Source organism: Plectropomus leopardus, chromosome 5 (genome assembly GCF_026936395.1).
Source record: "Plectropomus leopardus strain MGB_pleo_1.0 chromosome 5, ASM2693639v1, whole genome shotgun sequence".
Taxonomy (NCBI): Eukaryota; Metazoa; Chordata; class Actinopteri; order Perciformes; family Serranidae; genus Plectropomus; species Plectropomus leopardus.
The window spans coordinates 16,314,128-16,339,642 of record NC_142180.1 but is presented as its reverse complement, the minus strand read 5'-3'; the positions used below and the strand labels follow the sequence as shown (position 1 = coordinate 16,339,642).

The 25,515-nt window shown below is 39.2% G+C and overlaps 2 protein-coding genes across 2 annotated transcripts; both read left to right on the top strand.

Annotated features, from left to right (window-relative positions):
- Positions 1-690: 690 nt before the first annotated feature.
- On the top strand, positions 691-10,101 carry ctdspl3 (CTD (carboxy-terminal domain, RNA polymerase II, polypeptide A) small phosphatase like 3). The gene is made up of 11 exons (XM_042483289.2): positions 691-997; positions 3,206-3,329; positions 3,454-3,597; positions 4,173-4,287; positions 4,476-4,587; positions 5,736-5,822; positions 6,256-6,318; positions 6,669-6,748; positions 8,361-8,487; positions 8,706-8,801; positions 9,594-10,101. The coding sequence occupies exons 1-11, from the start codon at positions 869-871 to the stop codon at positions 9,657-9,659; spliced, it is 1,143 nt and encodes a 380-aa protein (XP_042339223.1). The 5' UTR covers positions 691-868; the 3' UTR covers positions 9,660-10,101.
- Positions 10,102-12,442: 2,341 nt separating this feature from the next.
- LOC121941188 (uncharacterized) lies at positions 12,443-25,347 on the top strand. Its single transcript, XM_042483921.2, has 5 exons — positions 12,443-12,653; positions 16,526-16,810; positions 19,031-19,597; positions 20,180-20,393; positions 23,670-25,347. Exons 2-5 carry the CDS (start codon positions 16,537-16,539, stop codon positions 23,923-23,925), a joined length of 1,311 nt encoding a protein of 436 aa, XP_042339855.1. The 5' UTR covers positions 12,443-12,653; positions 16,526-16,536; the 3' UTR covers positions 23,926-25,347.
- Positions 25,348-25,515: the final 168 nt, after the last annotated feature.

Here is a 25,515-nt window from a genome sequence, read left to right as displayed (position 1 = left end):
ACGTCTTCATTGGCATAATGTGGAATTCAGTTACACTGTGAACCTGAAGTCATATGGCTTATATAGGCTACGCCATTGATGCATTCCATGAGGCCTAATTGTCTTTAACCGTTATTGATTTCAAAGTTTAATGTTTGCCTCTGAAATGTAGTTGATTGGGAGTATTAAGTAAAAGAAAATGGAAATACCTGAGTGAAGTAGTCTTGAAGTACCTCAAAGTTGGACTTAAGTACTGTATTTGAGTAAATGTAGCCCACATATAGTTAATTTCCACAGCTGCTAAATTGCTAAATTATCTGAATTGTTGCCCCCAATACGGTTAATCCCTTGAAGCATAAAGACATTGGTTTGAATGCTTTCAGTATTGAGCCACTTAACAAAATATGGCCCAAGAATGTGCAAAAAAAAAGTAAAATAAATAAATAAATAAATAAATAAAATAATAGGGCTTCTGACTGGAAATGCTTTCGTTTGCGTTAAGTGCTACTGTTTTATCCTCTATTTTGAACCGGCAGCATATCTTCACTAATATAATTTATGTATTTGGGGGGAAATTTGCCTGTAAAACAGCAGTTTCTGTATTGATCTAGATGATGACCCGTCGCTCGCCAGCCTGCAACGTGACTTGCGTCTCACGTTAAAGCTGGAGCTTTCTGAAGCACCGCCCAGTCAGAGTGTCCGCAGTGGAGAACCTATCGCACCCCGGCAGATTTAAACACACTGAATGATTCGAGAAGACACGCCAACCAGCGGGGCGGAGCTACAGCGACTCTCAGACACTGTACCGAGGGAAAAATAAGAACAAGGCATCGGGCTCACTGTGGAGTTTGTGTGTGAATGCTAAAAAGTTACGATTGGAGAAGCGAAAATGAGACTTCGGTCTCAAAGAACCGTTGCATATTGCTCGGAGACGCCGGGGAGCAACCGCCGAAGGTCCAACAAAGCGACGCCGAGAGGTACGCGCTTATCTGGGACGGAAAGCCCCCTTCAGACCAAGGTAACACATTACCTTTCTCTACGGTTATTTTATCAGCCTGTAACCTTGTAATAGCAACACAGACATTAATTTCACCAAATAACACCGTGTTAGTTGACGCTAAGGCACCGTATTGAATTGTATAAGTAACTGTTTCGGTGCTCTAACAGTTAATGCTAGGTAGTTAGCTAACGTTAGCTATATTAGCGAGCGTTCTCTGCTAACGTTAGCTAGCTGTTGTATTGAAGCCCGGAGCAGCATCTGGTCGACTGCTGGCCTTTCATCCCTGCATTACTGATGTTAACCAAGCTTTCAAGTCTGCTTCTCAACTAACTTCTCGTGCAGTCGCTAAAGTTTTTCAAATAAATTCGTGGTTTACAGGCAAACTGCTATGTGATGTTAAAGTAGCGAGCGTCAGCACTAAATAATGCAAGAAGAGGTGATGGACACAGTTGGCGTGTTTTGGTTACACTAAAAGCAAACTAGCGCTAATCAGTCCTGCCAAAATAATCATCCCTTCCTTGAGATCATGTTGCGTTCATAGCATCGGTTGCCATTTTGTTGCGTTTAAAAAATAAATAAATAAATAATCCGATGTAACTACGATGGACAGGATCTGATCAACATTTCATGGATTATCGTGTGTTGGCACTCTATCACTTAAATTGATCACATTGTGCTAGAAATGAACAATGCCTGTGCGTTTAACCCTTTGAAATCTGAGCAAATCGGCTTGATTTCTCACAACAACATACGAGAAAGGCAGTGAGCAACGTAAGAAATGACAAAAAAGGCAAAAAGGAAAGTTGCAAGAAAATTACCTGAAATTAGCACAAAAAAGTAAATAAACAAACAAAGACTAAATGACCTGAAAGAATGGTGCTTATAATAAATGGGGGAATTTTTTTTAAATATATTTTTTAGGCTGTTTTCTTGTCACACTACCAATTTCTTGCAATTTGCCCATTGTCTTTTCTTATGTGTTTTGAAGAGAATTAAACCTTTTTGTCCAGGTTTCAAAGGTGTACATTCTCTTGAAATAGAGAACTAAATGCAGCACAAGAAAAACTGTTGGCATTCAGGTTTCAAAGGGCTAAATGCCGCCTTTTGGATTCATTTGAATGTGCTTTTCTCCACATAAAATAAACATTGTACACATACAGTCCTTCCAGTTTTGAAGGAGCAAAATGTAGTGGACAAAGCAAATATCTATTCAGCAGTTGGCTGCAATTTCCTCAATAGATGCTTGACGTCTACAACATAGAGACATCACTAATGTCTTCCCATGTGATGCTTTCGCAAAAGGTTCAGATATGCAGCTCTGAGACTGTGATGCTGCAGCAGAGGATTAAACAACCTAGTTGCATGAGAGAGGGTCTCAGCAAAAGTAGGTCACCGGGACACATGCATGCAGACTGTTTACAAACAGGACTCTAGCAATGTATGCTGGCTCTCTTGAGTCATTATGTCAATGGCCCACATGTTGGCATTTTCTTTGGTGTGACTGTTGCAGAATGAAAGAAAAATAATGTAAAATGCAACTGATACACACCATATAGTGCAGGACTGAGGTACAGTGTCAGTTGCTTGGTAATGCAAACAGAACTTCCCAAAACAACAATGTGATGCATAATCTTGTAGCAGAATTGCACAGGTGTATATATATATATATATATATATATATATATGTTGCTATGCATGTGTACTTGTGCAATTTACTGCACACATTTCAAGTTGGAAAGAGTTCTGCTTTCTTGTAGTTGAGCTTGTTGTCTTTTTGTGTCTGTTTTGCACTTGAATAATAGCACAATCATACAGCAAAGCACTCATTTTGGTGTTTGTCTGTTCAAAGGCTCAGTCGATAGCACAATGTTGCACAAAGTCCATGCAACAAAGAGCATGTATTGAGGTAGTGAGTAAGTGTAGCGTTCCAGCTTCTTTAAAGTTTATTAAGGTATTTTGGGTGCATGTTTTCAACTTCAGTAACATAAATAGTTGGGTGTTTTTTAATGAATAGATAATTGTTCACAAATCATTATGCAAAATTGTCTGAATGGTAAGAATAACTTACCCTCATTATTCCCTCAGTTGTAGTGGAACAGTACAATGCCATTGGGCAGTGTTGTGCTTGATAGAAGACCTCTTGGGGCAACATTTATGGTGTTTGGCCTGAGCACATACAATGATGCTTTATAGTTTTCATTAATTAATTTTTTATTTAAACTGTAGGATGACGAGACAGTGGACGATAATTCCCACCACTCAGATGACGAAATTCCCACAATGACAAGACGACCACTGCCTCGTGGACGAGCAAGGAAGAGAGCCTTTGCTGTTGACGACAGAGAAACAGGTATGTTTGGCAGCTATCAGTTGTTCTTAATGATGCTTTTTATATTTTTTGTGTTTTGTTTCCATTACACTGTTCCCTCCTCTAATGATTGTTTTTTCTGACTGATTGTCTCCTTGTGAACTAGATTTGGCCTTCAAGACTCCGATCAGGCCCATCATGCGCCACCATGAGCGTATCTTGTCAGAAATTGACCCAGTGTCTCCTCGCAATACAACAGCCAGGAACATCTACTCACCCATCGTTCGTTTCCTTACACCAACCAAAGAGAGTGAGTACAGCTGCTGTCACTGCAACGCTCGGTCCGATACTGGCTGACCTTAAACAGACTGGACTTACATGAATACATGAAAAATGTACTACATACTTTTACTTTGTGAGATTTCCACTCATCCTTTTGAGGGCTGTTTTCTTTTCTTATGACAAAAGAACCTGGTGGAATGAACTCACTGACTACCCACAGTATAAATGTACCAGCCTCTTTCTGGTGGCTTGTGGCAAATTCCCACCCAAGGTGATTTAAATAGAAAAAGATAATTTGAGCTCATTTAACCGCTCAGCAGCCATCGATGTGGTGAGCTGACTGTTTATATTTATTTTATTGGTAGAGGACTCAATGTTTTGTTGAAATTCAGATCTTAAGAGAAGGCTTAAATTGCACCCATGCTGTGATAAGATGCAGCCACAAATTTTAAAGAAAAGTAACTGTATATATACTAAGGTGTGAATTTTTTTTTTTTGCTTTAGTAAAATTATGTTTTTGGCACAAATAATAAAGCATCTATTAAGTTTCCTGGTTTCTCAGAGATGAAAAGACTTGTGTTGCTTACCTTTTTTTCTTTTCAGATATGAAGCGTCCTGGTACTGGAACCAGCGTATTGATGAGCCCAGAACAAGGTGTATTTGGTTTTGGCTCCATTGACCTCCTGGCTGGAGAAGAGGATGATGACATCTTCAATCCGTACGTGTAAAGCCTCTCTCAGATATGCACCCTGTGCCTCTGCTGGATATACCTTATACAATTTTGCACATCTTTGAAGTTAACAGACTTGTTAGACGACTGACTGAATTACTGTTTCATGTCCATGTGTACGTAACCTTCCTGTTGTTAGTAATAGGAGTTTTATCTTTGTTTCTTTTCTTTTCCAGCTCCACATTCATCAAAAACATACCGTCACAGTCTCAACATTCCCTACCCCAACTCAGAGACATTCCCCCCAAGACCAGAAGCACTCCAGAGGCCACACTGGTGGTCGACCTGGTGAGTTTAATCCTCCAGAGCCTTCTGCTGTCGCACATGGGGACAACAGTTCAGACACACAAAAAGCCAACATGCAACTGTAACGTGACCATTTTTTTCTCAACTCAAAGTCTGTTATTATATCTTTTTTCTTAGCTTCTCTTCATAAAGGTCAACTGTGTAGGATTTAGTGGCATCTAGAGTTGAGGCTGCAGAAGTTAAACTTTCTTTGTCAAACCTTTTTGCTGATGTTACAGTGGACATTGAGTAAAGACACAGAAAACTAAAAACTGCTTGTGTGCCAAGCATGTAGGAGAACTACAGTGGCCAATGCAGACATTTGAACAGCCCTTTCGAGCCAGTGTTTGATTTGGGTTAGGGTCTTTTGTTGGCAGAATGTAGTTGTATGATGCAGCTGTTGAAATGCTGGTGTGAATGATAAAGAGCAGACAGTGGCATTTTAATCAATGAAAGTGATCACTGAGAGTTCAGCTATGTTGATGTTTCCAAATAGTGCATATTTATTTGGCAATTTGTGTGGATATCTTAGCAGCTAGCAGCCCAGCTGTTAATAAAAATGAACAGAGGCAGCAGCGTTATTATTATTAAATTAAGTATTAATGTTGGATTTCCGTGATGGATTGGACAGAGAGAGTTTGTTTTGACTGTATTTCAGTGTTAATTGGGTCTTCTTTTTTTCTGTCCTAAAAGTCTATCGGGATAGTTGAGATGATTTTGTAATCAAAATTCAGTAAAGTGAAGTTGTGCTGAAGTGTAATTACCAGAGCTGAGCTGATGGTGTCAGCGATAACACCGCCGTCCAGATTGCAAATTGATTTTGCTGCGCCTCAGGAGTCTGTGTGTAATATGTCATAAACTTGTTGCTGTAGCTGTGTGTTGTTTTCCTGAGCTAGACTCGAACACAGCAGGGTTTTTTTTCCTCTTCTCCATCTGTCGTAAATGTCATTTTTATTTATTTATTTTGGTTCAGATGTTTTGTTTTTGTGGCTCAAACTATGATGTGCCAATCTGGAACTTTATTTCTCCTTGTGGCTTAAATGTGGCTAGCTGAAGCAGTGACTGCACCGTTATGATTGCCCCCATAATTGGACATGGCTGGGGTTTTAGTACTGAAATAAACTAAGAGACATTGATCTGTGTTTTTCTAGGAGGAGACCCTGATGTTCAGCTCTCTGAATGTGATCGAGGATGCAGAGTACACCTTCAACACAGCCTTCCAGGACAATCAGTACAAGGTGATCTCTCAGCGTGCGTTTGAATCTGAAGCACACCGAGCAGATGATTCCAAATGGTGAAAAAAGTGAACACATGGACGATTCACTTCAGTGTGTTTGTCCTCTTCAGTGAGGGACAACAGGAAACATGAGTAAATCTAGTACTAATGGGGAAAAATAACAGAATTAACAATAACACACTGGTGGCACATTGTGGCTACAGTCAGAATCATCTCAACCGTCTGTCTTATTTCAGTAATCAGTTTTAACTTTTTGATGTTTGATGTTTTAGCCCAAACATCAAACTGTTTATGTTTCAGCGCTGCTGTAAATTGCATAAAAGCCAGTTTCATAATTTCAGATCTAGTAACTATTAGTTTGACAGTGTGAGATAACTAAAAATGTATAAACTTGATATTTAATCTGTCATCCTCTCTGCTCCCGTTATCAACAGGTGTATATGGTCCTACGACCACATGTTAAAGAGTTCCTGCAGTCCATGGCAAAAATCTATGAGGTATGTGTTTATGAATGAGTTAATCCCATATAAAATGAAATTGTCTGGTTGTTTATTGGTGCAGTTGGCTCCAGATGATCACCGTCTACAGTCTGTTTGTTTTTAGTGAACTAGGTAATGCTTTTTCTGCAAAACTTGAACTTTAAATATTGTAGGCTTGTCTGATGAACTGAATCATACCTTCCCCTTTATTTTAATTTAATTCATCTAAACCAGTTTATTTCCACTTTTATTTTTCTTTGTATATGAAAATAAACGAAATGAAAAAAACATTTATCATGAAGTCCTGATGCCCGTTTAGTCCTGGTTTGTGCAGAATCGGTTCCAGCTGCTGTTTGTGTCTGTTCCAGCTGTTTGTTTACACATGTGCAAAGAAGGAATATGCTGAAAAGATACTGGACGTTCTGGACCCGCAGAGGAAACTGTTTCGGTATGTATAAGATCTGCCTCCACTTGTGTTTTATAAACTCTTTGCTGGACCGCAGAGACGTGCACTCTGTCAGGTTTGTCTGACTCTGACTCTGAGAGTGTTAGCCAGCTGCTGACCTGTCTATGACCTACACACCGACCTCTGGATGCTGCTCGGGAATGTTACGTGGTCTGTCTGTGGTCGAACCATTAGATGGTTACTCTGTGATGCTCTCATTGAGCAGGGTGTGGGATTTAGCTGACTGTGAGTGTATTGAAGTGAATTACAATGAGTGCAGATGGGTTTTTATCTGGTGAGGACAGTAGAGATTAGTTTTCCTCTTGTGCTTTGGTGGTTATTGTTACATAAAAGGGGGGAGGTAAAAATGAACAGATAATCAACATAAAATCAGATTAAGAGTTAAATTGTTGGAAGACCCACAGATGTGACTCAAGTTCTTCATCAAATTCAGTAAAAGGTGACACTGTGTGCAAAATTCCCACACTGAAAGATGCCGGACTACTTTATACAGTTCAGTATCACAAAATATTCTTCAAACCTCTACTCATTTAAAGCAGCTATACTTCATATTTTTAAAATGGCAATGTATCACATGACAATCTTTTAGGGCTCACTTGTAGTGATGAAGCTACAGATAAATATCACCGAGATCTGCTGTTAACCCATTGTTTAGCTGTCTGACCCTCAGCTTGCATAGCATGGCGAAGTGTTTTTGGCTGCAGTAGGCAGCAGAGGAAAAGCCAGCTAGTTGCTAACTGTGTCTTCTCTGCTTGTTTGCTGCTGAACAGGCTGTGTCAGTGGGTTTTTAAAGATTTTTCGCTGAAAATGTCTACCTGCTGTGGCAGAAAACTGCACTATGAGTGGTGAGAGTGAACCAAAGCAGTAATGTTGTGGACCAAACAGCTAAACAATGAGCTCAAACTCACTATAAAGCCACCACAGGCAGCTGTTTTAAGAGAAAAGGCTCTTAAAACTCAGTGTATACTACCTGCTCAGCACCAAAGAGCAGACGCAGTTAGAGACGAGCTGGTGAACACAGTGAAGTATTGAACAAATGCAGTGACAGATATTTCCCTCAAGAGCTGGTAGAGACAAAAAACAACTAAAATTAAAATTAATTCAATCAATTCTAGCTTAATAAGGCAATGTCTGCACTAGTGGTTAAGTTACTGGGAGGAATAGTCTGTGCAAACAGATTAACTCAGTGTTTGGCTCCAGAATACTAGATTCATAAGGATGACAGTGTCCCACTGAGGTAAACAAAACCCTGTTTTCAGTGTTTTACTGGAGATAAAACTAGATAAAAGAGGTTAGCCTGTGTTTGCTTGTCTGTGTTAACCGTTTGAGTTGCGGAAGATTCATTTCCAGTACTTGCATCACAATTAAGAAGCTGAATTGCTTTATTTTAGTCACACTTTTTGTGTTTTCAGAAAAAGTGAACATTATAAGCTTTATAACAGTTAAATGTGTGCCTAATAAAGTGCTCACTAAGTGTACGGACATTCTGTGTCATCTTAAGAGCTGCAAACATCAACAACCTGCACGTTACATGCTGACACACTTGGTTCACAGTAACAGGTGTAACTCTTTCACCTGTTTGATTCTCTTGAAGACATCGTCTCTATCAGGATGACTGTGCCTGCGTTCTGGGTCACTACATCAAAGATCTCAGCATTCTCGGGAGGGATCTCGCCAAGACGGTCGTTTTGGACAATGCACCCCACACATACCCGTACCATGTAAGCACTGTGATGTAAACATGCCAGTTTAAAATCTAATACTGTCATTTCCATTGCTTTTAATGGGCAGGGCTGGTGGCTATTTTTTTTTTTATTGTCACATTTTCCACCTTTGGTTTGTTTGAGTGGTATCATCTAACAATTGTAACAACACAAAGAAAGCAAATGCAAGAATGTTTTTTAACATTTAATATTGGTTTTTTGGGGTTTTTTGGTAGCTAATGAACACGATTCCCATCAAGAGCTGGGCCGGGCAGTCGGAGGACAGAGAACTCCTGAAACTCGTCCCCTACATGGAGAAAATGTCTGCAGCGGTAAGTCTGTCATATTATTTGCTTCTGTGATTATAACACATTTGTGTTGTGGCATAAATTAGTTGCTGTGTCTCCCAATAATCAATGTATAGATGGATGAAAATGTGCGACAATTAAACGATTAATGGATTGATAGAAAATCAATTGTTTGCATAAGTTTTTTTTCTTTTTTTTTTTTTTTTTAAGTTGTCAACCTTTTGATGGTTCCTACTTGTAAAATGTTAGAATTTTCAGCTCTTCTTGGTTTTACATGATGGTAAAAAAAAAACGCTTTGGACTGCTATGATCTTGTGATTGTGATTTTTTTTTTTTTGATGGAAACAGTTGCTGATTTATTTTCTGATCACTTAATCAACACAATTTTGCAGCTCAAACATACTCACAAATTGATAGCTCAAGCAAAATAACCAGCAGGTGAATGAATCACAAAAAGAATCATTAGTTGTATCCAGACAGATGAAATATTTTGGAGAAAGGCAGCTCTGGTATCAAATCGGTAATCGGTGTTAGAAAACATCCTGAGCTGGAGTATCTGGATGTGTTCAGAATTTAGAAGTCAGTCCATTAACGTGTAAAAGTGTTTGGATTTGTTTCATCACTGTGTGAGGACTACTTTTCGAGGTATGAACGATACTGTGTATCAGTTTTGTTCTTCAGTGCTGATCAGTGCGGCCAGTTGATGCTACAGTCGGTGGTGAATAAAACAGGTGGTTATCTGCAGCAGCAGATCTGCTGTCTTTCCTCCCCTGGCTTTATCATTCAGTCCGAAAATCTGCTGTTGTGTTATTTCAGGAGGATTTTCGGGAGGTGCTGAAGAAAAGGAAGGATCACTTCCACAGGCTGCTGTCAGAGGACTAACAGGACTCTCCAACCCTCCCACCCTTAAACTACTTTATGTGACTTTCACAGCTCATGTTTGCTTTCTCTATGCTTTGGCTAAAAGCAGAATCCAGTATGAACTAGCTAACCTTTTGTGGCGGACCTGCTCTCTGTCCTCTCCTCTCCCTGATGACTTTAAAGGACGGCAGATTGGTATTTCAAACATGCTGCTGGTCGTTCGTCACCTAAACCCCGTTTCTCTGAGACTCATTCCACAGGGCAATAAACCGCTGCCCAGAGTTTGTGTGTATATATATGCAAGACAAAACTTGAAATACGATGTTTATAGTTGTGATTTTTTTATTTATTGATTATATTGCTAATCAACGGCTGTTCTCTCTGTATATTTTAGATATGCTTTTTTTATGCAGTAAAATCATCCTGATAATAAATGAGAAAATAAAGCACCTTTTGTCAGTCATACTGGCTTTACTTTCAGCACATCATGTATTATCTGTATCAGTTCGGTGAAAAAATGTTTGATTAAATACTAGATGATCGTCTCTCAGCGTGAGAGGTGGGTGGTTTGTCCGAACGACGCAGAGGAGGAAGAGGACAGCTGCAAATATTGTCAGTGAGGTAACAGTGATGCAGCAGAATGAAATCACATTTGTGTCTCATCTGCTTACTAAAATATGAAATGATGAAATAATAATGTATTCCACAGGACGGCAGCCCAAACCTGGTCAACGTCTGCTCAGCTGGTGGATTTCATGAACCTCAGAAACTGTTGTCAGGTACTTTTCATGATTTTACCTTTTTGACATCTTTTCAGGATTTTCAGTAGAGTCTGGGTTTGTAATTTTATGATTTTAAAGGCTCTTCCTGCTGCTGAACAAATAAAACTCATCACTTCCTGTGCAGCAGGAAAGAGCCACCGGGGTTCAGAAGAGAAAATGGAAAAGATGTGTGATGGATAGGTGGGATCACTTTCAGAGGTAGATTGTGAAATAACAGTCTACATAAAAATCACATTTAACAGTGGTTTGGATTTTCGATGTTTTTACAGCATACAGGGATCTAACGTCTGTGGCATCTCTTGACAGATTTCTCACAAAAACCTTTAGATAAAAGCAAAGGTTTTTATTTGTCACTGAGGAAAAACATATTTGTCTAATACAGGTGTGCCAAAACTCAACTGCCCAAATATATTTAACATTTTAGTAATGTTATCTAAACATCATAGTGATACCAAAGAAAATCAAATGCGATAAAAGGGCAAAACTGACAATTACTTTCATTATAGCTTAATCTATTTTTTCAGTTGATCAGTTGTATGCAATGTAATGTGGGTGTATATATTTTGAAATCTTTGAAAATATAATGCAGCAAATCTTTAAATTTTAGAAGCTGGAAACCAGCAAAAGTCCAGCATTAATTCTTTATAAATTACTTTTATTACCAAATTAGTCTGTTGTCTGTTTAAAACCTTAAACAAGACATAAAATAATTAAAAAGGAAACTAAAGAGAAGAGGCTAAACCCAATACCATCAATATAAACTCTGTTTTAACACACTTATACTGGTCACTATACTTTAAATATAGGCCAGGGCAATATATTATGAGACTATATATGAGAGCAGATATCATTTTAGATTTTGGATATATCAAGTGTTGTCTTTTCCTGGTTTTAAAGGCAACTTAAAGTGTTGTGAATTTTCCAAACTTGCCAGACTGGTTTTGCTGTTCTATTATTTGCTGTTTACTACTTAGTCATTATATCCACATCAGGTGCGTAAGGTAGTTACAACAAGCTACTGCACCATAGTTACTAGTTATGCACCTTAAGTAGCTACCACATAATGTTATCATCTGGCCTCATGATCAGACAGAGACTTGACACTGCATGACCCCAACATACATATTATCCAAAAATCATCATTGCATTTCTGTATATGACAAAAAATACCAAGTAAAATTTGGAATAATTCATTGAATTTAATGGTTTAGAATAATTATATAGTTTTTGTAGGACACGCATATACTTAAGAACATGTTTTGTTATAGATTGCTACTGAATATTGTACAAAAAAAAACTGCAAACCATAATGAAGATAGGCTTGCCTTTTCAATGACATATATTGCAAATGGCACCATTTTTTATCTAATGTGAGTTTGTCTTTGAACATAGACACATTTTTAAAAGTGGCAATCTGAAGTATTTGCAGTAGCTCATTTTGTGCCCAACGTATTGTTTGAAGGCCCACTGTCTCTGTGGACCCCAGTTACCACCCTGCTTGCACTTTCTAAATGTACGCCCCTGATCCACATTACTGATGATTATTTATCAAAGATCACATTGTGTATATTTTGAGAAAACACTGATGATCAGCGCTACAATGTCAAATATCGATTTAGAGACTTTTGGTCAAAAATAGGATAATGTCTTTTTTTTTCTCTATATCAAGTAGCCCTAATATGTTTGTTTATAATTAAATTCATTATAATTATTATCCATAAATGAATGCTAAATCAGTGCTAAGGAGAATAAAGGGACCACATGGTTAATTTTTTGTTTATTTATTTATTTTACAAAAGATTTACAAGACAAGTAAAGTGATTACACGCTGTCATTCTTTGTATGAATATTAGAGGAGAGCGGAGGTTTAGTTTCAGTGTAAATGTTTACGGAGCTGTTTAGTTAAAGTCGTGCTTGTGATGGATGTGACTGTTAATGTTGAATTTGGAGGTAAACTGGGAGAAAGTGCCTCCTCCTCCTCCTCCTCCTCCTCCCCCGGCTTTATTTGCTCCATATGGTGTTGGACATGGTACCCAGGAAAGAAAAAAAACTTAAGTGGGCGGAGGAAAATCCTAGTATTTTGTCCGTCCTGAAATTTGATTCAGAAGTTCAGGATCCTGGAAGACAAAAAGCAAACGGAGGGGGAGGGAAGAAAGGCAGAGAAGGACGGAGAGGTTTTTTTTTTACTGCGAGAAGAGTAAACTCACCAAATACTCTGCAACCTCCGACTAAAGTAAGTGCATTTATACGCGGCATGCTTCTCATGAATAAAGCGCTTAAACAGGCACAACACGGAGCAAAATTAGTCAACATTTGTGTGAAATCTGGCTGTTAAACTGCTGTAATTGCTGCTGAATGGCCACATAATATAAGGTTTCAGCGCTGCTATTTGAGAAGGACTTGCGTGTCCTTTACGCGCACATTTATGCGGGCACGGTTGATTTATTTATCACCAAATTAGGCTCATCCCGTAACCCATATGTTAAACTACACAAGAGCAGACTTCACTTGCTTTGTGGAAGAGGAATTGTAAAAAAAAAAAAAAAAAAGAAAAAAACCCCAAAAACAAATAGTTGCTCAGCAGCGGGAGAGAAGTTGTTTTTTCAGCGGGGAGTTAAAGCACATTGGCCCCTACGCGCGTTTCCACAGCCACGCCAGTTCTGATAACCAGCGAGATTTATTCCCTTCCAGTCCAACCAGTCCTAATTTGCGCACTATACAAGGCAAAGTCCTCATTTGTTTGGAGAAAGATCCCCGCCGCAGATTTTGCGTGCCGATTCTGCGCCACAGTTGGATGTGCGCCAAAAACATCCAGAAGAAAATGCTCCAAATTCAATCTGCAGATGTTAATGAAAAGCTCTGAAATAACGGCAGACCAACAAAGGCGCGTGAGTGGTGTTATTTTACAGTCATTGTCGGTCGCCTTTGTCCAGTCATCGTCGTCTACCTAAAGTATATTTTGCGCGTTTGTTCAGTCAAAAGTCATCGAAAAAGTAACCATTAATGGTAAAATTAGTATTCAGATCATACTTACTTAAGTAAAGGTAGCAATACAATGAAAATACTCCATCATAAGAGGCCCTGCATTAAAATGTGGCAACACAATTACCTCTAAGAATAAAAAGTGAAAGTAGGTATACTCATTATGCAGAATATCAACAGCCAGAATGATAATAACTATATTATTAACAGGTCGACCGATGTTTGTTTTTCAGGGCTGATATTAGTTATTGAGAACAATTACTGATATTTGGAACTGCTATTCATTTATAATAAAATTTAAAATCTTTCTGTCAGTATTTAGAATTTGGAATATAACAAACTCCAACACAAATCTTTATTTAAATGCCTTTAGCAAATGTTTAATCAAAACTGAAACTTTCAATATGACATACAAGTTCCCAGCATTTTTTTGTTTTTCAAATTTAATCCCCCCATGCTTACGTTTTTTGCATTTTAATTAATTAGTGTTATTGGCCGATACAAAGAAGTAAGAAATACAAGAATTAGTGCAGTGGAAGTGCAAAGTCGCATAAAATGGAAAGTACCTCAAAACTGTGCAGCATTAGAGTAGATGTACTTAGTTACTTTTCACTGCTGCTGACTAAATGATTCAGTCCTGAGTTATCCTCTTGATTGAATGTAATTTAAAGTTATCCATTAAAAAATGGTGTGGATTGTGTTTTAACTGTAGGATAATTCAAATTTAACTATGTATGCCCTTATAGTGATGTAATCCTGCTTTGTGTTATTTCTGATCGTCCTATGGCCAATCATAGGGAGAGCTTGGTTGGCCATCCAAGAAAATGCAAACTCAGCAGGGGGAAACAGCTAGTTTGGCTCTGTCCAAAATAATCCGAATTTGACCAGAACCTTCAGGGATCACTAGTAAACAGTGCCAGTATTTCGTTTGTTTAATACGTGCATAAACTGAAGCTTTAAATGTGTTTGGGTTTTTTTTTTCTCACAGTCTCTATGCTAAGCTAAGCCAGCCAGGTGCTTCAGCTTCACAATTAAAAGGCCAAAGTGAGAGCAGTATCAATCATCTCACCAAGCTCTCGGAAAGAAAGCGAATATGCGTATTTCTCCAAATCTCAAATTATTGTTTTTTGTTATATTCCCCAAAGTTAAAGAGTCTATATACATTCAGATCATTAACCCTTTAACAACTGGACCAACATCAGTTTTCTTACTAACTCTTAAATCTCTGAAGCCACTGCAAATTAATTTGATTTCTGTCCTGCAGACTGCAAAGAACTGGTAAAAGGTGACAGGGAAATAATCTAACAATTAGCTGGTGGGAATTATAGTAATATATTAGCAAAAAATAAGGGGAAAATGTCATCGAAAACCATATTTATAATTCTCTTATTTATATACTTTAAATTATGTCACAGAAAAAATAAGAACACCTTTTTAGCACTTTCTTGAGGTCATTGTCTTTTTTTTTACTTTTTAAAAACTTTTCAGGTCATTTTCTTGTAAGTTTTTACTAATCTCTTATTGAATTGCTTGTTGCCCTCTTTGCATGTTTTTTTTAAGGATATCTAGCCAATTTGCTCAGGTATTAAAGGGTTAATATAGCAGTAAATTTGCAATGTAAAGATATAGTGGAGTAATGGAATCCTGAACAGAGAGTGAAATCATGCCAACCTACCGCCGTGTAATAATCAGATCTTCCCCTTTCGTTGTTGCTGTAGTTGGTCTGGCCATGTGTGCATGTTAGTGCATTTGACTCCTTGTGCGTTATCCCACCGGTTAGTTAATCTCCGCCACTCTCCATTTCGTTCATACAGTGCTTACAGCTGCTAACGCCATCCCAACACACAGCAGCGAGATATGGTTGTTGCGGAAGCGTAGCACCCACCTACTGGTTCCTCTCCCCAAGGTTAACGCCGTTAGCTTTGTCAGCGCCATTGTCGTAGTTAGAGCTGTTTATGTTGTTTGCACTGTTAGCATCATTAGCTCTTGGCCATCGGCTTAGCCACCTCCATGTTGAGAGCCATGTGCAGGCAATCCTGGCTCAGACTCTAAATCATTGATTTGAATGCCACTTCTATTGATATGTAACTTTAGTTCTTCCAGTACTTAAGTCAAATGTATTTTGAGTCTAAAGACACTGAAATGCACCTGCAAAATACCCACCATGAATACCTTTTTTAATATTTGAATATAAACTGTTGTTGAAATCTCAGATTCTTAAAAAAGAAATACAGAGATCATGACCTCAGTGTCCTAGTTGTACAATCAAATGTGCAGTCTTATTTGTTAGATATAGAGGTAGAAAAATGTACCCTGTAGTATGTGCCAGTGTGTTATTTCCATCTATCCATATCAGTGTTATCAAAATTAAATCACTACAGTGTTTTACATGTGTTTATTTTTGTGAGAAAAAGTCTCAAGTAAAAGAAATACTTACATGAAAACAGTTCAAACATGCACAGGGTGCGTTACCTAGCAGAGAAAGATAAACTCTGACTTCCTGTCAGTGCTGATTATTGTACATCCACTGATATATAAACATTGATTTCCTTTATTTCCACCCAAAAAGCTCTTTTCCTCACATAACATGAGCATGAATTCACTCCACACATGAAGTCCCAGTAAAAACTTTTAAGTGCTTATATAGGCTACATTCCTAATTCGGACTTTAAATCTTTAGTTAAGAAAAAAAAGTAAACTAAGTAAGTGGGTAAACTTACATGTTGAATAAAAGGGAGATAAAAGAGATGCAAAAAACACAAACGACAATATAAATTGTCAATATAAATATAAAGAACAAATAAGTGTACAACTCATAATTCTTCTGTGCTTGTCATTTTGGTTGGAAACAGTTTCCCAAAGTTTTTTTTAATGACCTTAAATATTCCTTTAGTGTTTATTCTGATGTGGCTTCTTTGCACTCAGATGCTTGAAAAAGTGAAGAATTGCCTCTCTTAAATAAGAAGTAAAGATGAAACTCTGCTGCTTTTTAAAGACGTACGCTGATTTGGCTCCTCAGACACTTGGAGGAGAACGGAGGTGGTGTAACTGTGTGTCCCTGGTTTGGTGTTTATAACTGTTTTCGGTCTGCTTTTTGTCTGGACCTCCTCCTGCTCCTCTAAGGCTGTGTGACTATGAGCACCTCGGGGCTTCAGGCCACTAACAGGCAGAATGCGAAGGAGCTTGACAGCATGAAGGAGTCCATCAGCGACATCATCAACCAGCTCCAGGACATCGACCCCACCAGGCTCTCCTTCTCCCCCTTCCTGGACCTGGACACGCAGATCTCCTTGGCGCCGGTGTCAGACAGCCCAGAGTCCTCGGTGGAGGAGCTGCACTCGTCCTCCCACTCCGTCTCCGGCTCCCAGCGCTCCCTTGAACAGCCACCAGCGACCAATCAGCTGAGGAGTGAGTTATTACTGCTGTTTTTTACTGTCTGCAGGATTTGAGTGGAGGCCAGAGCAAATTAGCCAAGGCAGAAGTCGAGTTTGAGTCCAGACTGGATCGAAAGAGGGTTAAGAAGGAGTCAGGGCTGATTAAAGCAGAGCGACAGTTAATATGCAGTCCATAATAAAAGGAGGTTTTTTTTTTTATGTTTAGCACATGTGTAGATCTACAGACACTCTGGACTAAATCAACATCGGTGTCTTGCATAAAGGTTTTCACTGATGAGGACATAACAATGTCCTGCGCTGTGAGGTGGAAAAAAACAAAGTACAATTACATTTGGGTACATATAGAGTTGAAATTGTATTAAATTTTCTCAGCATTACAGAATTATTATTATTACTAGTCATATATTAACTATTAGCTTTAGAAACAGACAGATTTCATCGTCTCCCTGAAAAGGAATGGCTTTGTTTTCTTATGTTATATAGGTGAGATTGAAAACCTAATGTTTTATTGCTCATTATTTGACTATCTAAGGACTTTAGGACTAAGGACTTTTTCCTCTGGATGGAATATTAAATAACTAAAGTTATGTTTGTGGAAAGCAGTCTTTGTGGCAGATTTTATATGTCCAGCACGGGACTGCAGACTAAGTCCTTTGTTATGTTGAATATAAAAAGTTCTGCTGTTTTCTGAAAAACATTTAACCACTGCAGATGCAGTTGTGGTGTCCTATAAAGTCCATGTGGACCAAGTGCATGCATGTGCATGACACAATAAATAACATAAAGAAGTAACTGACCAAGAAAAAAGTTTTTTATGGTCCTAAGTCAAAACAGACATGAGACAGACTTATGTAGACTCCAAAGCGGTGCAGTCCTACAGGAGGGAGACCTCATCTATAATGTGAAGAAGGTGAATGTTTGCAGGAAATCATTTACGTAGATGTTTCATGGATGTTGATATGACCGCCTGCAGCAACAGTGAAAACACAAACTGTATGTAAAAGCTGAAAACAGCTGCAGAGGACCTCAGTGACTCTTTCTGCACACTGCCTCACGATGCTTGATGTTAAGTGAATAATTGATTCTATATAATGTGATTACATTTTTTTAAAGAAAAAAGGAAACAAGACACTTAAAGCTAGACTATTAACGAGCCAGAACCACAGAGACCCAGAACCTCCAACTACTATGTCTGTGTACTACTATGTACTACTATATATTGTTTTTTGGGTATTTGATTAAGTGCATTTTATCCACTAGGGTGGGTCCTCTTTTGTGGTCCTGTGAGTCTAGTCTCAGGACTGTAGTGAAGTCCATTTATATTGGGTACATATGGGGCATCTTCCTAAATTATTTAGAGCTTAATCAAATTATCACAAAATATTTCACACAAAGAAATCACGTGATTATGTTGTAATATTCCTGCTCAGGACACCTGGTTAGTTTCTGTCTCTTGGTATGCTGTAACGATGAGAATATGGAGGAGCTGACAGATTACATTTACTCGAGTTCTGTACTTAAATACAAATTTGAGGTACTTGTACTTTACTTGATTCTTTTCTTTTAACGCTACTTAATACTTTTACTCCACTATATTTAAAAGGGATAATAATAATATTGTACTTTTACTTCACTACATTGATTTGAAGGCTTTAGTTACTAGAGTCTATAAAATATGTTTTGTCATAAATTACACTACACAGCAGTTTATACATCTACAACAAGTGGATTAACCAATTAGCCAATTGACAGGAAATAAATTGGCAAGTATTTTTAATAACCTAATCTTTTAATAAACCTGTGTTGTTTTCTTATTTATTTTATTTATTTATCTTATATTGTTTTTCTTTTTTTTTGGTGGTTTGCTTCTTTGTTTTCTTTGTTGGGTATTTTTACTTTTAATACTTTAAGTAAATGTTGGTGATTATACTTACTTACTCTTACTTTTTTACTTATACCTACATTACTTAGACTTTTACAGAGTGTTTTTGCGGTGTAGTATTAGTACTTCAATCACACAGAGGAGGTGGGGTCAGTAGGGGCCAAACAGCAGTCTTTGGCCCCGAGGCCCCTTAATAGGTTAATCCAGCCATGTGCTCACTCCTCCAAAATGTTACATGAGACGCAGGCCTGACTTGCAGTGAGGGGATGATTGATTAGTGTCAGTCTGCAGCTGATTGCTCTCAGTATCCGGTTTTGGATTGTGTGTTAAAATGTGCTCTGGTTTGAACAGGCTCTGCTCCCTGCCACCAGCAGCCCGGCGACGACCTCCCAGTGGAGCCACAAGCAGATCAGACAGAGGAGGGGGAGCTGGATCAAACTCTTTCCAGTCCGATCATCACAGCACACAATTTGGACGCCGCAATGGAAAACCGCATCAGCTTTCCAACCCCAGCCTCACAGGGAGACATTCCCAACGGCACAGACACACCGAGATGGAGTCCAGAATCCACCACTCTGGACTGCACAGTGGATGAGGGTCGGCCTCTGATAGGCCCCCCGCCAGAAAGCGTGGAGCTGACTGTGTGGAGCTCAGAGGGGCGGAGAGAGACTTGTGAGGCCACAGAGGAGGCTTCAGATCGGGGACGATGCTGCTGCCGCTGCTGCCAGTGTAAATGCTGTCAGAGTGGCCGAGTTCCTGCTTTCTTCTCAGTGCTGGCTTCTCTTCTGTGCGCAGCTGGGATCCTCTATGCACTCTATTTCTATGTCCCTATAAAACCCCCCGACTGCCCCGACACAACCAGCCGCATCGTTTTCACCCTCTGCTGCTGCGTGGTGGCAGCCGTCCCCATCCTGCTGGGTATGCTTCAAACACCTGCACACTGACATTAAAAACAGCCGAGTGAGCGCCACAAATGAAAGATAAAAGATTAAGAGAGGATTTGGTTTGTCTGGCCGCCTTGTCTTGGAATGTTTCAGTGTCTCCTGTCCCCTTTAATTTCATGCGCTTTCAACCTCAGAGCAGCAGACGTCTCCCCGGGCCTCTGGAGAGAAGCATAATTTCCTTCTCCTGCACATAGCTTTAAATGGAAACTACAATAAGAGGTTGGCTGCGTCTCTCGTCTCCCAGGCTGTGGCCTAATTGTTTCAGAATATTTTAATCACTTTCCAACCTGGGTGACCAGAATCAAGAGGGCAGGTGGCAAAAACATCCCAACCAAAGCCCGTCCAGACCATTTTCCTCTCACCTATTTGTCAAGCTGATGACTGCGAGGAGTATTTGCGTGCAGGCCACGCTGCTGGCAGTTGCTGTATTCAAATGAAGATATTGTAATGACAAAGTATGCTGTCAGACAAGATCAAGTGCAGTGAGGAGTTGTTTGTGGAAAGATGGCCAAGATTCAAGATGCTAACTGACTTATTGCTCTTTCATCCCTCACAGCGATGCTCATGGGTGCAGCGTGCCAGTTCTGCACAGCCTCCTTCGGTCTGCAGGAGTCGTTTCCCAGAAGACAGGCGGTGCAGCAGCTGTTTGTCACAGCGTCGTTGGAGCAGTTACTCCTCTATATCCTCAACCTTGTCGTTATGGCCGCTTTACTTCCTCAAGACCAGCTGAAGTTGGTGCCTATACTGGTCACCATGTTTATCTTTGGAAGGTGAGGCTCAGATGTGGACCAAAGGAGTGTTCGATGAAGGAAAGTGTTTCGAAATTAAACTAGGTTGCTCGTTCGTGATTTTGATGCACGGCATGGGACATTAAGCACACATCACGTCAGTTCACAATAAAGACATAAGGACAAATCTGATTGCAGGGCAGCGCATATTAAACATTTAGGCTGGATTGCACAAACAAGGATCAACTTTTAAACCTGATTAAATCATGGTTTAAGTGTCAGTTCTGTTGCACCAAACTTAAAAAAAATAGCTTAAAATTCATAAAGATTAACTTTGAATCTCTATCTCTCTCTCTTAACATAGATTAAATTTAATTGTTTTGCACCAAAACTTTAAACTCAAATTTAAACTGTGATTTGGGGTTAACTTTAAACCTACAGTTGAGGAGGTTTAACTCTTTGATGACTGCCTTTTCGAGATGAATTGGGCCAAAGAATCACGTTCCTCAGAGAAAGTTGAGAGACAAACTCAACCCACTTGACTGATATGATGATGATGTGATGATGACGAATTTTTGTCAAGATACTGGTTTACCAAGTACACTTGATGTTTTGAGCTGAACAGGAAGATTAGGCCAACTGTCACCATGAGTACTGTTAAGCTGGCAACTTTAAACAAGATAGCAACAATGTAACATTTAATGTAACATTTATTGTTACAGAAAAGGAGCCATTAAGACAGCTAATGACTCCAACTCTTTTTTATACATACTAGGTGCCAACAGCATGCTGAATATGTATGTGTTTATATATTTAAGTACTTGTTTATTATTTGTTACTTACATTTTGATATGACGCTTGATCCTATTAATAAAATCCAGTGCTCTGCTTAATATTAAATCTGGATTTACTCATTTAAACCTAGTTTTACTAAACTCTGATTATAGACGATTTCAGTTTAAATCAATTGTTGGTGCAACCCAGCCGTATTATTGAGAAGGAAATCATACAGCAACAAGTCATTATAACATCCTCACAGTGTTAATATGCTGATGTTTGGCAGGTCATATTTACCATTTGGATTTAGATTTAATGTCCTAGAGGGATATTTGTTTCCGCTGCCAGTACACAAAAGCATATGGATACACAAATATAGCAACATACAGATGTAGACAGAACACAGAAATCTCCATTAATGTATTCATCATCCCAGCTCACAACAGTGCCATCAAGACAGATGTTTTTGAGATAAAACTGAAGTGAGATCTTCTCCATTTAAGAGTCTGGTATCTCCGGCCAGATGTGAGTAATGTGAAGTGTTGATTGAGGGGATGATCAGTGTCGTTTGCTATTCTGAGTTCTGGGCGTGGCTCTGAGGTTCGTATCTGAGAGACTGGGTGTGGGAGCGCAGATGGTTTTGGATGCAGTGTGTGTGATGCTCATAAGTTTGTTTCTTTGCTGGTAATGGTTAACATAGGGAAGAAGCAGCTGGAGCAGTACGGGCAGCAGGAGCAGCAGGATGGGCTGAATTATGCTTCCATAAAGCAGCAACAGACAGTGCTTTGAGTTTAGTATGACAGTGAGTCTTTGCTGGTTTACTGGTGTTTATTGATGTGTTGACTGGAACCTGGTATATTGTTTATGATGAATCTGAGATATTCAAAGCTGTTGACCTGTTTTTCTGTCTTGCTGTGGATGGGGGTGGGGTTCAGTCCATTGTGGAGTGTGTTTAAATGTACCCATGGTCACTACTATAGTTTAACATGTAGCCATCATGCTAGTCATGCTATCTTACTAAACGCAAAGTGAGGCTAATTTTTGTTCATTAACCAGGGATGGGAAAAGTCTGCAGATCATTTAAGTTATTTTAATTCATCCTCAATGTACGAATGTCTGAACCAAATTTAATTTCAATTCATCCAATTGTTGTTAATATATTTTGATCAAAGCCAAAAATGTTACTTTTACTTGTAAAGGACCAGGCTGCAGGTCCATAAAAAGGCCTAAAATGTCTCAAGTACACATTTATCAATAAAAGGCCATAAAAGGTATTAAATAGTCCTAAATTCTGGATGGATTGATGGGTCTTAAATGTTTTTTAGTCACATCAGAGTAAGAATTTCCATTTCTATATGGGGAACATCATTACAAAGGTCCAGTGCGTAGGACTTGGGAGGATATATTAGCAAAAATGGAATATAATACAATAAGTATGTTTTTGTAAGTGTAAAATCCCTTGAAAATATGAACTGTCGTGTTTTTATGACTTTAAAATGAGCTGTTTGGGCGTCCGGTGGCTTAGTCGATAAAGCAGGCGCCCCTTGAATAATGGCACTGTCCGTGCCGCAGCGGCCGCGGGTTCGAGTCCAGCTCGCGGCCCGTTGCTACATGTCATCCCCTCTCTCTCCCCCTTTCACACTGCTGATCTGTCCTATCTAATAAAGGCAAAAATGCCAAAAAAATAATCTTTAAAAAAAAAAAAGAGCTGTTTATAGCTACATACGAAGTGGGTCCTTGTCTACAAACATCGCCATGTTGCACCACCACATTTCTACAGTAGCCCAGAATGGACAAACCAAACACTCTATACAGGGTCATGTTGGCCACTGTCATCAGCATGCCGTCCATGGTGAGAGAGTTGGAAAAACACGAATTTTTTAGAGTGAAAATGCTTTATTTAGTGTTTTTACCAGTTTAAATCACTGGGTGCGTTTGTTTCGTAAAGGAAGAGACCTCTGTGAATAATTTGACTCCCGGTAAAACCTCCTGAACAGTTAACACACCGAAATGCCCCTAAATCTTACACACTGATCCTTTAACAGAAGGGAATCATTGTTCGACGGGGGAATTGACTTCAACACAACACCTGTATGTCCTCAGTGCCCCTATTTTTGCTCCCTCTTCGCATTAAGGTCACACAATGAGTCTGCATTGTTAAACTAAGGCTCTGCTGGCCAGCCTGCATGTTATTTTCTCTGTGTGGTAAACACAGTATCATCAGTGTCAATGTACTTTACTCAATGTACACTGTACACTGTTCAGTTTGAATTGACCTTAACATGTCTAAAGAGTATATTTTCACTCTTTGTGTTTTTCCACCCTGTTTTTTTCTTAAATATAATTTAAAGTAATATTGAAAAAGTCTCAAAAAGTATTACATTTCACTGGTTTATGCGTGTAGACACACTGTTACATGACTTCAGCACGTATAAAATGGTTTAACTGGGAGTCTTGCTCTTTGAAACACTGTCAGGTAGGTTGTGAGTGTTTATCAGTAAAGTTTTAGCTTGATCTGATTTCCTGTTTAATTCTCCATAGGCTTGTTTACTGGGTCAGCCTGAACGTGTGCAGCTCCTGGCGAGGCTTCGGCTCCGGCCTGACCGTCTTCCCGCTCATCGCCATGGTGGCTCTCAATCTGTTCCTCATCTACACCCTGAATCTCAAGGAGCCACTTTTTGGCTCTCAGGACATCCTCTATAATCAGGTCACCCCCTCTTCCTGGTCAGGGGAGACATCACAGAGCCCGAGTGGCAAACCAGACGTCCTACCCACAGACATCCTGGACGCTCAGTGAGGAGGCGAGCTGTGCTTTCTTCTTTCAGAGGAGGAGATCTTTTCCTAAAATAGGCCATTCCTGTGGTCTGCAGTTCAGCACAGCAACACACGCTGCCACCATGACCTCCAAGTCTGTGACGGCTTAACTTGTATTTTTGCTCCTCCTATACAGGACTTTTTTAAAATGTGGATTCATGCTTATTATCTGAAATGCAAGAGCTCTTTCCCTGCTAGTGGCAGAGGACGCCTTTGGACAATGCTGTAGTCTTAAAACATCTGTCCTTTTAAGCTATTCCAGTGCCTATATTTAATGTTTTGAACTCTTAAGTACTTTTAACAGCTCTGCTATATATATGGCTGAATTTGGTTTGACCTAAAAACCCACACGCAAAGCAACTGCAGTCGTCAGACTTTATTATAATTTTAATGTGCCCAGAAAGTTTGTACCTGATGAAGACAGAATAAAAGCCATTCGTAAAAATGTCTTTCATCTTTTCCAGTTTTTAGTTCCCTCTCTGACTTTGACCTGTTTGACTGAGCAGCTATTCCTGGAGGAGCTGCAGTGTGTGTTTTCAGTGCTGGGACTGTCATTATGTGATAACACGCTCTCGATGTTCTCTGGTTGCTCTCCATCTCCACCCTGCTGGCATCCTTGCTGCTGCTGCTGATGCTCTGCTCGGTTTGTGGTGCAAAATGAGGCCAAAACAAAAACAGGATGCTGACAACGGCTGCATTTACTTCATTTTGACCACTTAGTCAACAGGAGATTAAAGAGCTTCCCAAATTGCTTTAATTAAAGGCAATTTATTTAACATTTGTCAGACTCGTAAAGATTTACTTTCTTTTACTAATTTAATGAAAGAAAAGGTTTAAGTCCTGCATGCCAGATGAAGGTCCACAGCCTGTCTCTGTAAATGCAGTGCTGACTGTGTCTTTCTTTCAAATATGATTTATTTTCTAAATTATTTTCCAACAAACCAAGTTTTGCCAGCAGTATAAAAAAAATAAATAAATGAAAACTTTTTTGCCTGCAGGTTAGACCAATCAAATGTGAAGTCTGGACTTATCACTTTTGGCAGCTCATCATAGTTGACATTTTGCTTGCCAGCAGTATCAAAGTACCGGACTGGGTGCCTGATCCACCCCATTATTTTCTATATTTTGATGAAAACTGTGAATATCAAATTTAACATTTCCAAACTGTGTCTAAATGTGCAACTTACAACAGTGATGTAATACTAAGCGAGTGATACCCAACTTATGACCTGCGGGCCAAATTTGGCCCTCATTAGGGTACCAGGTGGTCCGCCAGCTGTTTTCTAATGAACAAAAGGACATTGATTCACGCTGGGATTTTTGGTTGTTGTTTTTTGGATGTAAATAAAGTGCTTAAGTGCTTAAAAAGCAACGCAATAAATTTGAATCAGTAAATTTTTATGCAGCAATTTGTGCCTTTTCTGCTTGAAATTTTGGTTCAGTCAAAATTAAATTAAAGAAAATTCCAAATGCACATGTTCTAAATATTGAGGGGAACATGTTCCTTGCCTCCTCCCTGAAATCTACACCCACAGAGCACTGCATACTATAGTACTACACTAAGTCGACAGGT